Genomic DNA, 12,410 nt, shown 5'->3' on the forward strand with positions numbered 1-12,410 from the left:
TTATCCCAGTAATATATAAATTTTATTGGGCTTGATTGAAGAGAAAATTTAACTGTTACTGACTTTTCGTTTACTATAATGTTTCGACGGATGGGTCACCAATAGCTTATTAATGCAACGTAAACTAACAAAAGTTATAGACTAATGTGACGTTATCTTTCAAACTAAACTTCTATGATGGGATATAAGTATTAAACCAGTCAGCATGTCACCCCAGTAATATATAGTGAACAGTAATATATAAACTTTACTGGTCTTGACTAAAGAGAATTTTTCGTTTACAATAATGATTGTGTCGCCGATTGAAAATATACTTTCAAAAATCTAGTCCCACAGTCAACTTCATATTTTACACATCCATTTAAGTTTAAATCTATAGCTATATAATTCTATGTCAATAGAAACTCTAAAAAGCACTTCAGAAGAACAGAATATTTTTTTAAATAAAAGTTACAACACAAATGAATGATTTGAATATTTTATAGAATATTTTAAATTTTTTAATTTTAGAAATAATTAAAAACGGTAAAATAAATAAGGAATTCTATTTTGACTTTTACTATCATTCTTTGATTGTCTCTACTTCGAGATTCATTCGTAAAGATAAAGATGACGTAACACTGCACGTCAAAGAAAAAACAATAAGCACCAGAGGGCGTAAAAAAATTTGTGAGCCGATAAATATTACTTTATTTACTAAACACAGTTTCAAGATGAACGCAACACCTGTTTTTATCGGAAGAGAAGCCGTTGAATGTTGTTTGAAAGAAAAATGGGCTGATTTAGTATCTTTAATAGAAAATGCTTTGAAATCATATTCGCAAGGAAAGGTCGTTCAACCAGTACGAAGTATTGTGTCAGTAGATAAACATAATGGGTAAGTGCGACGAATTAAACTTTTTTCAGGCAAAGAGTTTTTTAAGTTTAAATAATTTTATCTGACATTTCTCTTGTTATCACAATGCTGAACTTGATTGCTAAGGGCAAAGATAATATGTACTTAAGCTATTGTATTTTAATCGCTGTCGTTATTAAGAGTTTTTTATGGGTAGGAAGTTGCTATGGAAACCGGCATAACAAATAATGAGGGGTAAAACCGAGAGAAGAAGTGAATCAAAAATTCAGTGAATCAGTGAATCAACAAATCAATAAACTGGTAAAGCAGTTTGATAATAAAAATGGTTCATAAATCTTAGTTGCGTATAAAAGAAGTTGAAAATCACACCTTCTTTAATTGCTTTGCCTCACTGGTTAATAATATATATATATATCCACAGTATTTTAAATTGCAATATTCGGGAACTTATCAACATTATATTTCAAACTTTAGTGTGATCTAATGCGTACACTTAAAGCGCTCTAATTTAGCATAAACTTACTTCGTAATAAATTAAGATCGTAGCTAAGAAATAAACTAATTAATAAGAGGTAAACTAAGAAATCGTAAGCCTGCATATTACTCTTGAAATTCTATTCTGTGATTTGGCTTAGTTAAATGGCATAACATATATCCTATAGAATATCGGATATATTTCTCCTGCTATATTAGAGATATAACATAACATATCCTATGACATGGCGAACCAATGGCACGCGTGCCATTTATGGCACCCGACACAATATTTTGGGCACGCCACCGATCACATTTGTTATTACACTATGAAGCATATGTAACAATTAAATTAAAATTCACAAAAAACACGCAAAATAATAAACAATTATTAATAAAAAAAATTAACAATTAATGCTAAAAAAGCAATTAATAACCATAAAAAACAAGCTAACAATAAATAACTAACAAAAAAAAATAAACAGTCCTGCTTAAACTAACATCTTACAACCTAATATAAGTTATTTGTCATCTAATCTGCAACAACAGAAGTCATACTGATGTTACTTTAAGTTGAATTACGCGTATAACTGAGACATTGCAAAATATTTTTTTTTCTCAATGTAATTAAAGAGTTTTGAGTTGATAGTATTTAGTATTATTATTTTCCCAATAATCACGAAGGCAAAATTATTTGACGGCACGTCTATGACCTCATTAAACAATTTTTTGGAAAAAATAGCACGTTGGTGTATAAAGGTTCGCCACCCCTGTTATAGGACATACTATTTCCAATGTTCATATGTTATATGATATTCTTTATCGAGTATAAAATTTGCTGTAAACATTTTAGACGCTTATTGACAATGCCAGCCTATGATGAAGATTCAGACAGTTTAGCTACAAAAATTGCTACTGTTTATCCAGATAACAAAAAGGAATCGATTCCAACAATTCAAACTGTTATTCTGTTATACGATGCCTCTCATGGAACTTTAAAAGCAGTAAGTATTCCTCAAGTTAATTATTCCCTATCTTATAACAAATACAATACTAAGTAAAGCTTGTAAGACTGTAAAAATTTGCAGTAAGTATTCCTCAAGTAAATTATTCTCTATCTTATAACAAATACAATGCTAAATAAAGCTTGTAAGACTGTAAAAATTTGCAGTAAGCAGTAAGTATTCCACAAGTAAATTATTCCCTATCTTATAACAAATACAATACTAAGTAAAGCTTGTAAGACTGTAAAAATTTGCAGTAAGCAGTAAGTATTCCTCAAGTAAATTATTATCTATCTTATAACAAATAAAATACTAAGTAAAGCTTCTAAAACTAAAAATTTCAAAATATCTAATATGCATACATTTTGTTCTTAGGGGTCTCCTTCAGGCAGATAATAGGATTTATTTTTTCCATATTAAACAATGGACAGTTATAAATCCAAAATTTTCTTATTTATTAAGTAATGAATGGAAATTTTTGTTTCATTTTATTCATTGAAATATTTTCTACTGAGCTTAGTAATCGAATTTTAAATTTTATGTTCTGAATATTTTTTAAACTTGAACTTTTAGACTGCGAAAAAGATTAAAAATACGTACAACCTAAAAATTTAGAATTCCTTAGATAAGATCAATAGAACAAATTTTAATGATTAAAATGAAACAAAAATTATTTTTCTTACATGATGGAAAAATGAACGCTTAATCACACGTAAATCAGTGTTCATTACTTTCTGTCATGGGGTATTTATTAATAATTATAACCGGCGTTAAGCAGCTGACCCAATTCTCAATTTACAACAATCAAGGTTCAACTCAGTTGCCTTGTAATTTTGAACCCGGTCCAGAAGATAAGGGAACTCTTGGATCTAGTATTGGGACGAACTACCCTTCGTCTAGGACTTTTAATGAAACAAACCCGCATTTGCATTACATGGTGTAAAAAAAAAAGAAAACCTCCTACTTTTATTCAGACGACAGGAGAATTTTACCCCATGAATCATCTACCACTGAGGAGATTCTTATATCAGCACTGTGATTCCAGCGTATCGTCCAGCCAACGCTGCGATTTGAACCTAGGGTACCTCATTGAGAGGTGAACAATCTATCCTTTAAACCACCGAGACTCAGCTTTAAATGTTTGAAAAAAAAGGAAAATCTAATCACAAGCCTTGAGCGTTTAAAATTTCATCTCGAAATGCATGGGGAAATTTTTCCCAGGCCAGGAGTAGAGAATGCATCGTATTAGAGAAAACTTTCAAATTGTTTTCTCTTAAACTATTTTAAGTAATGTAAAAAAGAAATTAATTAATTAATTGAGTAGTTTGTAAGAAAACTAAGTAACTAAGTAAAAAAATATTGTTCGAAAATAAATGGTTTGTTAAAAGAAGATCAGCATCTCCCTATTCCATCTTGCTCCTTTACAACGACAACAATGAATACCTTAACAGTGTTTCAAAGAAGCTTTATAGACAATTTAAGACATGCATTTATAGAAAATAAGGTAAATAAAATAAGACTAGCACATTTTCGAATTTATCACTGACCATTACTATACATCATATTCATATGACTCTTTTATTTCAGATACTGTATGCAGAAATAATAACAGATATGAGAACGGCTGCCGCTTCAATGGTTGCAACAAAAGTAACTCAGTTTTTCTTTCTTTAAATAGTTTGTTCAGTTTAAACAAAATTTTATTAGGGTTTGCTCTTTCTCTGTGTTTACGAATGATCCCAGATAAGGTCATAACATTGCAATAATCAGTGGAACTGATGAAATTTAATTTGAGTTCTGGTTCGTGACACAAAAATCATGAAAATTTTAATTTTTCAATTTTTGATGATAAAAATGTTTTTGTTTAAATTGGAAATGTTTTTCTGTAATTCTTTTTTAATTTTATGATAAAATCATCTTTAATCTATGAGAGATAATAAGACAATTGCAGAATTTGTAATATAACAAAATATTTTTGTTATTTCAATTTATTTTGCTTTTATTAAATTGAAACAGGATTTTTAAATTTTCATATATAAATCTAATCCTAAATTTAATAAAAAAAGATGGTCTGTGACCTTAAACTTAAAATGCCCGTAAATGTCATGCCCTTTTTTAATTTTCTTGAACTGATAATAGCTCAAAACTCCCCTGGAGACAATGTAGACGAGATTTTTGGTGTGTTGATTTTTCTTTCAAATCTTTTTTTTTTTTCATTTCAGCATCTGGCTCCAAAAAACGCCCAGCATATTAGTATTCTTGGAGCAGGATCTCAAGCTCGAAGCCATTATCAAGTTCTGAAGAACTTTGTGGACATTAAAAAGGTAATACTGATTTACCATCACGAGAAAAACTCTCGCAGGGATCTCAACTCGAAAACTACCAGTTTTTTCTCATTAAAAGCTACAGCTCCCACAGTTCCCATGATGTTAGGTTAAAAGTACGAAAAATGAAGCAATAGTTGTAAATTAACTTTTTTATTTGATGCAGAATAACTTTTTCTTAAAAAAAAATAAGTGAGTTGAAAATTTAAACGTTGTTATTTCTGTCAAGCCTGTAACCTTTGTTTTGTTCTTATTTAATTACAGGTTTCAGTGTGGAATGTGAATAAGGAGAGCGGAGAAAAATTGGCTGAAGAAATCAGAGCAAGTGGAATACAGTGCGAATATTATTCGAGTGTTGAGTATGCAGTAAAAGATGCCGACATTATTAATGTTGTGACAATGGCAACACAGCCCATCCTGATGAAGAAATGGATCAAGGAAGGAGCTCATATAAATGGTAACAATGAGTGCGTTTTTGCTTTGGAAGCGTAGGAAGTTCTCTACAACAATTTAAACTTAAGTGTTTGTTAAGTCTTTCAGTCACAGATAAGGTCGAGAAAGCCTCCTTGATTTCAGTTTAGATATTTGAAATTAACTAAATAATTCCTTTTCTAGTATTAAATTGTGTCTCCAAAATTAATTTTTTAAAGGTTTTCTTTTTATTATTATTTTCTAAAATTACATTTTTTGATTTTTATGAGAAGACTTAATATTACTTAAAAGTATAAAATAGTCTACTTTGAAATTTTTTAATGACATTTCATTTTACTTCATTTCCGGTGTTAAACAATTGATGGCTTTTATTTTTTTTACTATAAATACCAGTATCAGAAGAATCTCAGAGACAGGAATACTTTTTGCGTAAAAATAATCTACCTTTGCATTGCATGAAGGGAAAACCCCAAAACATCCGATGGTCAGTTAGGCTGCAATGAAATCCTATAACCTGTCTACCAATGTGCAAATCTTACACCAACACTATTGTCAATGCAGTTGGACAAATTCATGGATCAGTTCAACATACGATGGAATAAATATATAATTTAATGGAATAAGATCAGGAATTTATGTCCAAGGGCTCGGATATATAACTGACAACGCTTTCTTGTTAAACTTAGAGATTGCATGTTAATTATGTAATCAGAAAATACGTCATAAAAATAATTAAACCAGTCATTACAGGATTTTGATGGAGAACATCAAATGAAAAAATTATCTCAAAACCACTACACGACTGAGATATTCGTGCCATAAATTTGCATCTACCTCATAGAATTACTATTAACTGAAAAAGTTCGATTATATGACTGATTATTTTAAGGTCCTTAAGTGATCCATTCCCCCTTCAGTAGTAAAGTATATGTTTTTCATTAAGCGCAGGGCCGTTTTATCCATTAAGCACTGTAGGCAACTGCGTAGGGGCCCCGCCACGTTCAGGGGCCCTGTGCTACAGAGAAAAAAATTGAAATATTTCTTAAACAGTAAAAATTTAATTCGAAATTTCAATGACGATTGTCTTGCTCTATACATTAAATCGACGCTATTTTAGTACATTTCTGAACGCATTCCAAATTAGATATTAATATTATGGTAGTTAGTTCATACATAACGCAGTAATATAATCGCAAGCAATTTTATCGCGGTAATTTTAACGCCGACTAATCAGATGACTATATAGCAAGAGCAGCTTTTTTAACACAACACGCTTGAAAAACGCGAAAATTCTACATTGTGAATGCACACTTACTGTTCTGGTACCTACCATAGGTATGTATATTCTATGGCCAAGCTACCAAAGAGTATGTAAAAATAAGGTTGGCAGTACTAGTTCTTTCGTCGCATGACTGGGAAATTCCCCGATCCGCTAAATACATACGTTGTATTGTGTCATAGACAACATTTTTGAAACATTTTTAATGTAATCGTTGAATTTTCACTTCAGGATGTCTTGAACGATTTTGTAACAAAAAAAGTTAGAAGAGTTAATATTTAAGCTTATTGTATGATTTTTTTTAAATGCATATATTAATTACTTATATTCTTTTCGTTTGATTCAATATTTTTATTGAGTAATGTGATAATATACCTATGTAGTAAAAAACAACGTAATTATGAATAAAGTGTTGTGTTAGCGAAAAAATATATTAGGAAGTTAGAAGACGGTAGGGGGGGGGGCGAGACGAGCATTGCCTAGGGGCCGCGACATGCATAAGCCGGTCCTGATTAAGCGTCTCAAAAATGTTGAACGATTTGAAAATTAAGTAAAGGAAAATGGAAGAATTTAGAAATGTATTGCTTGCTGTCAGAATGTATGTATGGTTCGTATGGTGGAAATGTATGCATAGTTTGATTGTGGAAATGCATGGTTTGCTGAGAACCACTTCATTTATTCTCTTCAAGCTAAAAAATACTTACAAAATTTGGCAATAGATGGCGTTTCTAAGGGAGAAAACTAATAATGTTTCCCAAATGATCACTATTTGAAACAGCGTTTTGCAAGTATTTTAATTGCAATGGTCTGATACGAAGCTGCAATCCGGTTGTCTTACGGAAGGTTACTTTTTTTACTAGGTTCTCATTGCCATATTTATCGATATAGCCATAAAGATGTAAAAATTATTTTAATTTTCTTACACTTAGCTGCGCCATCTGTTGACAAACATAGTTAAAAAATGATATTTATGGAACATTTTTTAAGCAAACTGCAGCTAAATTTCTATCTTCTTCCATTTTCCTTTAATCGATTTTTCAATTCTTAGGAGTAAATTTTTGGGACACTCCGTGAAATGGCTATCAACAAAATTATACTTTAATTTGTGATCGAAATTTAGATTAACCATTTTTTTTTAAAAAAAATTAGCCGTGGGTGCACCGTTTCCGGATTGGCAAGAACTTGAAGAAGATCTGATGCATTCATCTGTTGTGTATGTTGACAGCTATGAAGGGGCGAAGAAAGAATCTGGAGACATAATCAAATCCGGGGTAACAATTTGCGAAATTATTTGATTTTATAAGGTATTTGCTATATAAATTTAATTCGGGAAATGATAGATATACAATAAAATTAAATAAAATTTTTTACTTATGTTTTGGTCAGAAATTTTATTATAAGCTACTAACAATTCAATATTGATTACTCGGCAATTCATTTTTTTAAAAAAAATTAGGTATTTTTTACTAATATAAATTACCTTAAATTATTTTATAATAGTTTACTACTGTAGTTTACTATCTATCCATTTATTTCAGTTTCGAATTGCACAAATCTACAATTGTCCTACACTATCCATATCTATCAATTCCGTTTCATTAATCTCAGTTTATTGCTATAACTATAAAGAAGTGGGCATTTTGATTAATTTTCTTTAGTTCTTTTCAGAGATGCAAAACAGTATAAGTAAATACCTGTTATCAAAAGTGTTAATAACCAAAGAAATGAGAGATGTAAATTTAAAAGTTTAACTTGAATAATACTACTTAAAAATTAACTTAAAAAATACTACTTTTCGCAGATTAAAAATAAATAAGTAAAGGAATAAATATTTTTTTAGTACATTTCCAGAGAGTAAAATTTTTAAAATCTGTTGGAAAACATTTTTGTAAATCAGTGTGCTGCAAGTATTCAGTGGCTACATAACAGCCTGGTTAAACAGGTTTTTGATGACTTTAAACCAATTCTTTCTTGTTATCGGCTACGATATTAATTGAGATGAATCTGATGCCATCTTTGTTTCTGTTTTTTTCTTTTTTTACTGAAATATCAATTTTTGAGCCCTAATGTCAGACTAACAGAGATTAAATTATTGTTTTAAGTGTGTTTGTTATGGATTATCCTGCATAAAGCGAGTGCGTGCTAGTTTTAATAATTGAACGTATCGTATATTTTAATTACAAAATTGGTAATTTCTTCCATAGGCAGAAATTTATGCAGAAATTGGAGAAGTGGTTTCAGGCACTAAAAAAGCATACCCAGAGAAAACAACGATATTCAAATCTTTAGGTAAAAGTACTGTTTGATTTACATTTTTATTATATAAGTTAATGCCGATACATTAATGCCGATTTCGTATTCTATTTTTAGGTATGGCAGTTGAAGATGTTGTAGCAGCTGAATTCGTTTATAAAATCTACTCTCAACTTCAAACAATATTTTGAAACACTCTGCCTTTCGTTTCCTTCAAAATGAATGTCTTATGGTGTAATTCAAATTGATTCAACTAATGCAATAAAAATTCCATCGCAAGGAAAAACTATGACTATTGATTCAGTCAATTCACTGCGAATTCTATCAGAAGACGAAAAGCTATGACTACTGATTCTGTCAATCCAATGCAAATTCTGTCAGAAGACAAAAGGCTATGACTACTGATTCAATCAATTCAATGCAAAATCTATCACAAGGCAAAAAACAAAAACAGCTATGACTACTGATTCAATCAGTCTAATGAAAATTCGATCACAAGCCAAAATTTATGGCTTGATTCGATCAATCCAATGAAAATCCAATCATATGTAAAATAAAATATGACTGTTTTGTTTAATACTTTTTATAATTAAGAAACCGGTTAGTGAAATTCACCATGTATTACAAACAGAGTAAATTTTAAAAATAAGAAAATAAAATTTTGCATGAATAAAAAATTGTATTTTTTATGCTTTGGTCATTCCTTTCATTTGTCTTCTTTTTCAAAGAAAAACAACATTTTAGTTATTTTATATGTTCTCAAAATGTTACCTACTGCCTAAAGCTTGAACTTCTGTGCTAAGAAATAACTGAATTTATAAATTCTGTATTTTTAACTACAAGTAAACTCTATGGGAATTGATCAACTAAACAAACCCATAACGCACTAGAGAAAATAACCCCAACTATTTGCAACTTTACTTTTACACACTTTTACGCAGCCCTCATTTATTCATTTACTTTTATTTTTAAAAGTTATCAACAGATGGCAGCACAGACCACATGGAGGAAAATAACTTCCCATCAACGTTTAAAAACTGATGAAGTTATTCCCACGTCCTTATAAAGTGCTAAGATAAATGAAATACTAACTTTAAATAATGCTTAATGCTAGAAGCTACTAGAGAGAACTTCTCAAAGGATTAAAAATATTTACAAACCTTTGTTGTTTCCAATAACTCTTGAAATTTCGAATTGTAGAGTTCGAGTTTCTTTTCGAATTGTTCGTGCCTCTGAATAAGATAGTCAACTTCCTCAATCGAGCGACCATTTTCTTCATTCAAATTGTGTTCTTGCGTGCTCAACCAAGTTTCTAAACCAATCAGTTTTTTCTTAAATAGCTGTAATATAAAAACTATTATCAAACCGTTATATGAAAACTATAATTTAAGGAATTACTAAATAAAATAAAATATGGCATTAAAAGTTAAATTTTAAGCATTTATTATTATTTTTTTAATTTTAATTTATAGTGAATTGAATTTTAACTTTTGATTCAGTTTATGGTTTTATAGTTATTATCAGTAAAATATAATTTTCGCATAAAATTTTAAAATTTCATTTTATATTTACTTCAAATAAAGAAGAAAACGTAATATTCGAAAAAAGCACGAACTAAAATAGAAATGTGATATTGAAAGTTAAATTTTATACATTTTTTCATTTTATTTTACATTTACTTAATTGTGAATTGAGTTTTATCTTCTGATTCAGTTTATAATATACACCAATATGGTATGTTGGTTTACAGTAGTTAAATATAATCGTGACATTGAAATTTCAAAATATTATTATGGATTTTCTTCAAATAAAAAAGAGAACATTATATTTGAGAGAATTACTAAATAAAATAAAAGTTTTGTATTGAAAGTCCAGTTTTATTGATTTATTTATTTGTTTGTTTTCATTTAATTGGCAATTGAGTTTTATCTTCTGATCAGTTTAATGTTTATTTGGTACATTGTTTACAGTAGTAAAATATAATTATCACATAAAACTTTAAAATTTCATTTTGTATTTGCTTCAAATTAAAAAAAAAACATTATATTTGAAAAGTATGAACTAAAATAAAAATTTAATATTGAAAGTTAAATTTTAAAATTTTTTTATTTGTTTCTTTTTTTCATTAAATTGTGAATTATGTTTTATCTTCTAATTCAGTTTTTTTTTATATGGTATATTGTGTTAGATTAGTAAAACATAATTACCACGTTTCCATTTTACATTTACTGCAAATAAAAAAGAAAACATTATATTTGAAAGAATTACCGCACAAAATAAAAAAATTTGGTATTGAAGTAAAACTTACGAAATTTTTTCTTTTTTATTGAAGGAATTTAAAAGTGAACTGAAATTTTACTTCTGATTCAGTTTTTTTCCCACAAAGTAAACAGCATTTTTGTTTTTTAAAATAGGTTGATGTTTTTTAATGAAAGTGCTGAAAGGATTTTTTTTTTCTAAAAAAGTGCTTATACCTTACATTAAATTATTTAAAAAACTACACTTACTTGAAGATCAAGATTTTGTTCATAAAGTGACTTTCTTTTTTCCCAAGTTTCAAGAAGTTCTTTAAAGGAAGAACTGACTGTTTCTACCTTGGTTTCAACGTCATGAGATAAAAAGTGACCACTATCTATTATTTCTTTTCCTCGAGCTTCAAAAACATAAAATGATCTCATTTGAGTGTCAATTTCCGATTTATATCCCTCATGTTGAGCTAAAAGAGCTTCACAAGCTGATACCTCTTGAGGTAAGTCTTTGTTTGTCAATAAGGCTGACATCTCATAAACCCAGGCACTGCAAGATTAGATATTTTTATAATATTTACAGACATTTAAATTAAAATTACAGTACTTACAGGGTGACAGTTATTGAACTATATGAAATAAAATCGCCATAACTTTTGAACGGTTAGCGTGATGAAGTTCAAACATCAGGGTTGGCCTAAGGGCATTTTTATTTTATATTATATAACCGTCGTTGAACAGCCAACCCAATTTTTGGGTTTACGACTACTAATGCTCAACTCCGCAGCTTTGTAATTTTGAACCCAATCCGGAAGACAAGGGAACTCCTGGATCAAGTATTGGGAGAATTTTTGCCCTCATGTAGGACTTTTTTGATGCAACTAACCCGCATTTGAGTTAAATGGAGAGGAAGACCACGAGAACCTCCCATGGTTAGCCTGACGGCAAAGGGACTCTAACCCGTGATCCGTCTACCACTGAGGATATTTCACATCTGCACTGTGGTCGATGCAAGCTGGATGCGGATTCGTATCGACCAGTCATTCGAATCCGGTTCACCTGATTGGAAGACGAACGTTCTGAGAGAACGTTTCTGAGATCCCCTGAGTCATCGCAGCTATGCGAATGCGCACATAACTTGTTGTTGTCGGCCATTTGATGAGCTGGAAAAGTACTTTGACGACGGCATTCTGGCTTTGGGGAGCGCAGAGGACACTAAAATGGGACTCACATGGCCACCATATTCTTCGGATCTAAACAATACGTGACTCATTTTTTGTAGGGCTATATAAGACAATGTGTGCATGAATTAGCCCAAAACCATTGCTGAACTGAAAACTGCCATTCAGGAGGTGAGGTTTAGACACTTGAGCTAATCATTCAAAATTTTGCTATTCGTCTACGCCACATCATAACCAATGATGACAGGCATATCAAACATGTCATTACCTAAATCCAAATGTCTGTAGTGACATTTACGTGTTGAATAAAGTTTGTGGACTCTGTAGTTTTTAAATTATTTATGTTTTATTTTATGTAACT

At 30.1% G+C, this 12,410-nt stretch overlaps 2 protein-coding genes across 3 annotated transcripts in view; one reads left to right on the top strand and one right to left on the bottom strand.

Moving 5' to 3' along the window:
* The window catches only part of LOC107454829 (spectrin beta chain, non-erythrocytic 5), a 183,503-nt gene that overhangs the window by 21,038 nt on the left and 150,055 nt on the right, over window positions 1–12,410 (bottom strand). The window contains exons 70-71 of the mRNA XM_087155893.1: window positions 11,130–11,418; window positions 9,783–9,962 (exon numbers count right to left, since the gene is read on the bottom strand). Coding sequence (XP_087012019.1) covers window positions 9,783–9,962; window positions 11,130–11,418 — 469 coding nt within the window. The remainder of the gene's footprint in view (window positions 1–9,782; window positions 9,963–11,129; window positions 11,419–12,410) is intronic.
* Window positions 629–9,311, top strand: LOC107454830 (ketimine reductase mu-crystallin). 2 transcript variants are annotated; one of them, XM_016072143.4, is made up of 8 exons: window positions 629–877; window positions 2,184–2,334; window positions 3,922–3,984; window positions 4,557–4,658; window positions 4,923–5,115; window positions 7,519–7,640; window positions 8,574–8,658; window positions 8,740–9,311. In XM_016072143.4, exons 1-8 carry the CDS (start codon window positions 714–716, stop codon window positions 8,811–8,813), a joined length of 954 nt encoding a protein of 317 aa, XP_015927629.1. In that variant the 5' UTR covers window positions 629–713; the 3' UTR covers window positions 8,814–9,311. The 2 variants fall into 2 exon arrangements, with proteins under 2 accessions (XP_015927629.1, XP_087012020.1); XM_087155894.1 differs by lacking the exon at window positions 629–877 and adding an exon at window positions 1,048–1,156 and having other exon boundaries at window positions 8,740–8,955.

Source organism: Parasteatoda tepidariorum, chromosome 12 (genome assembly GCF_982258835.1).
Source record: "Parasteatoda tepidariorum strain Cologne lab strain chromosome 12, Ptep-v5.0, whole genome shotgun sequence".
NCBI classification, from domain to species: Eukaryota; Metazoa; Arthropoda; class Arachnida; order Araneae; family Theridiidae; genus Parasteatoda; species Parasteatoda tepidariorum.

Coding starts and splice junctions, on each gene's coding strand:
- LOC107454830 (XM_016072143.4), top strand. CDS start 714: ATGAACGCAACACCTGTTTTTATCGGAAGAGAAGCCGTTGAATGTTGT. Junction 4,659..4,922: donor ACTTTGTGGACATTAAAAAG/GTAATACTGATT, acceptor ATTTAATTACAG/GTTTCAGTGTGGAATGTGAA. Junction 7,641..8,573: donor GAGACATAATCAAATCCGGG/GTAACAATTTGC, acceptor TTTCTTCCATAG/GCAGAAATTTATGCAGAAAT.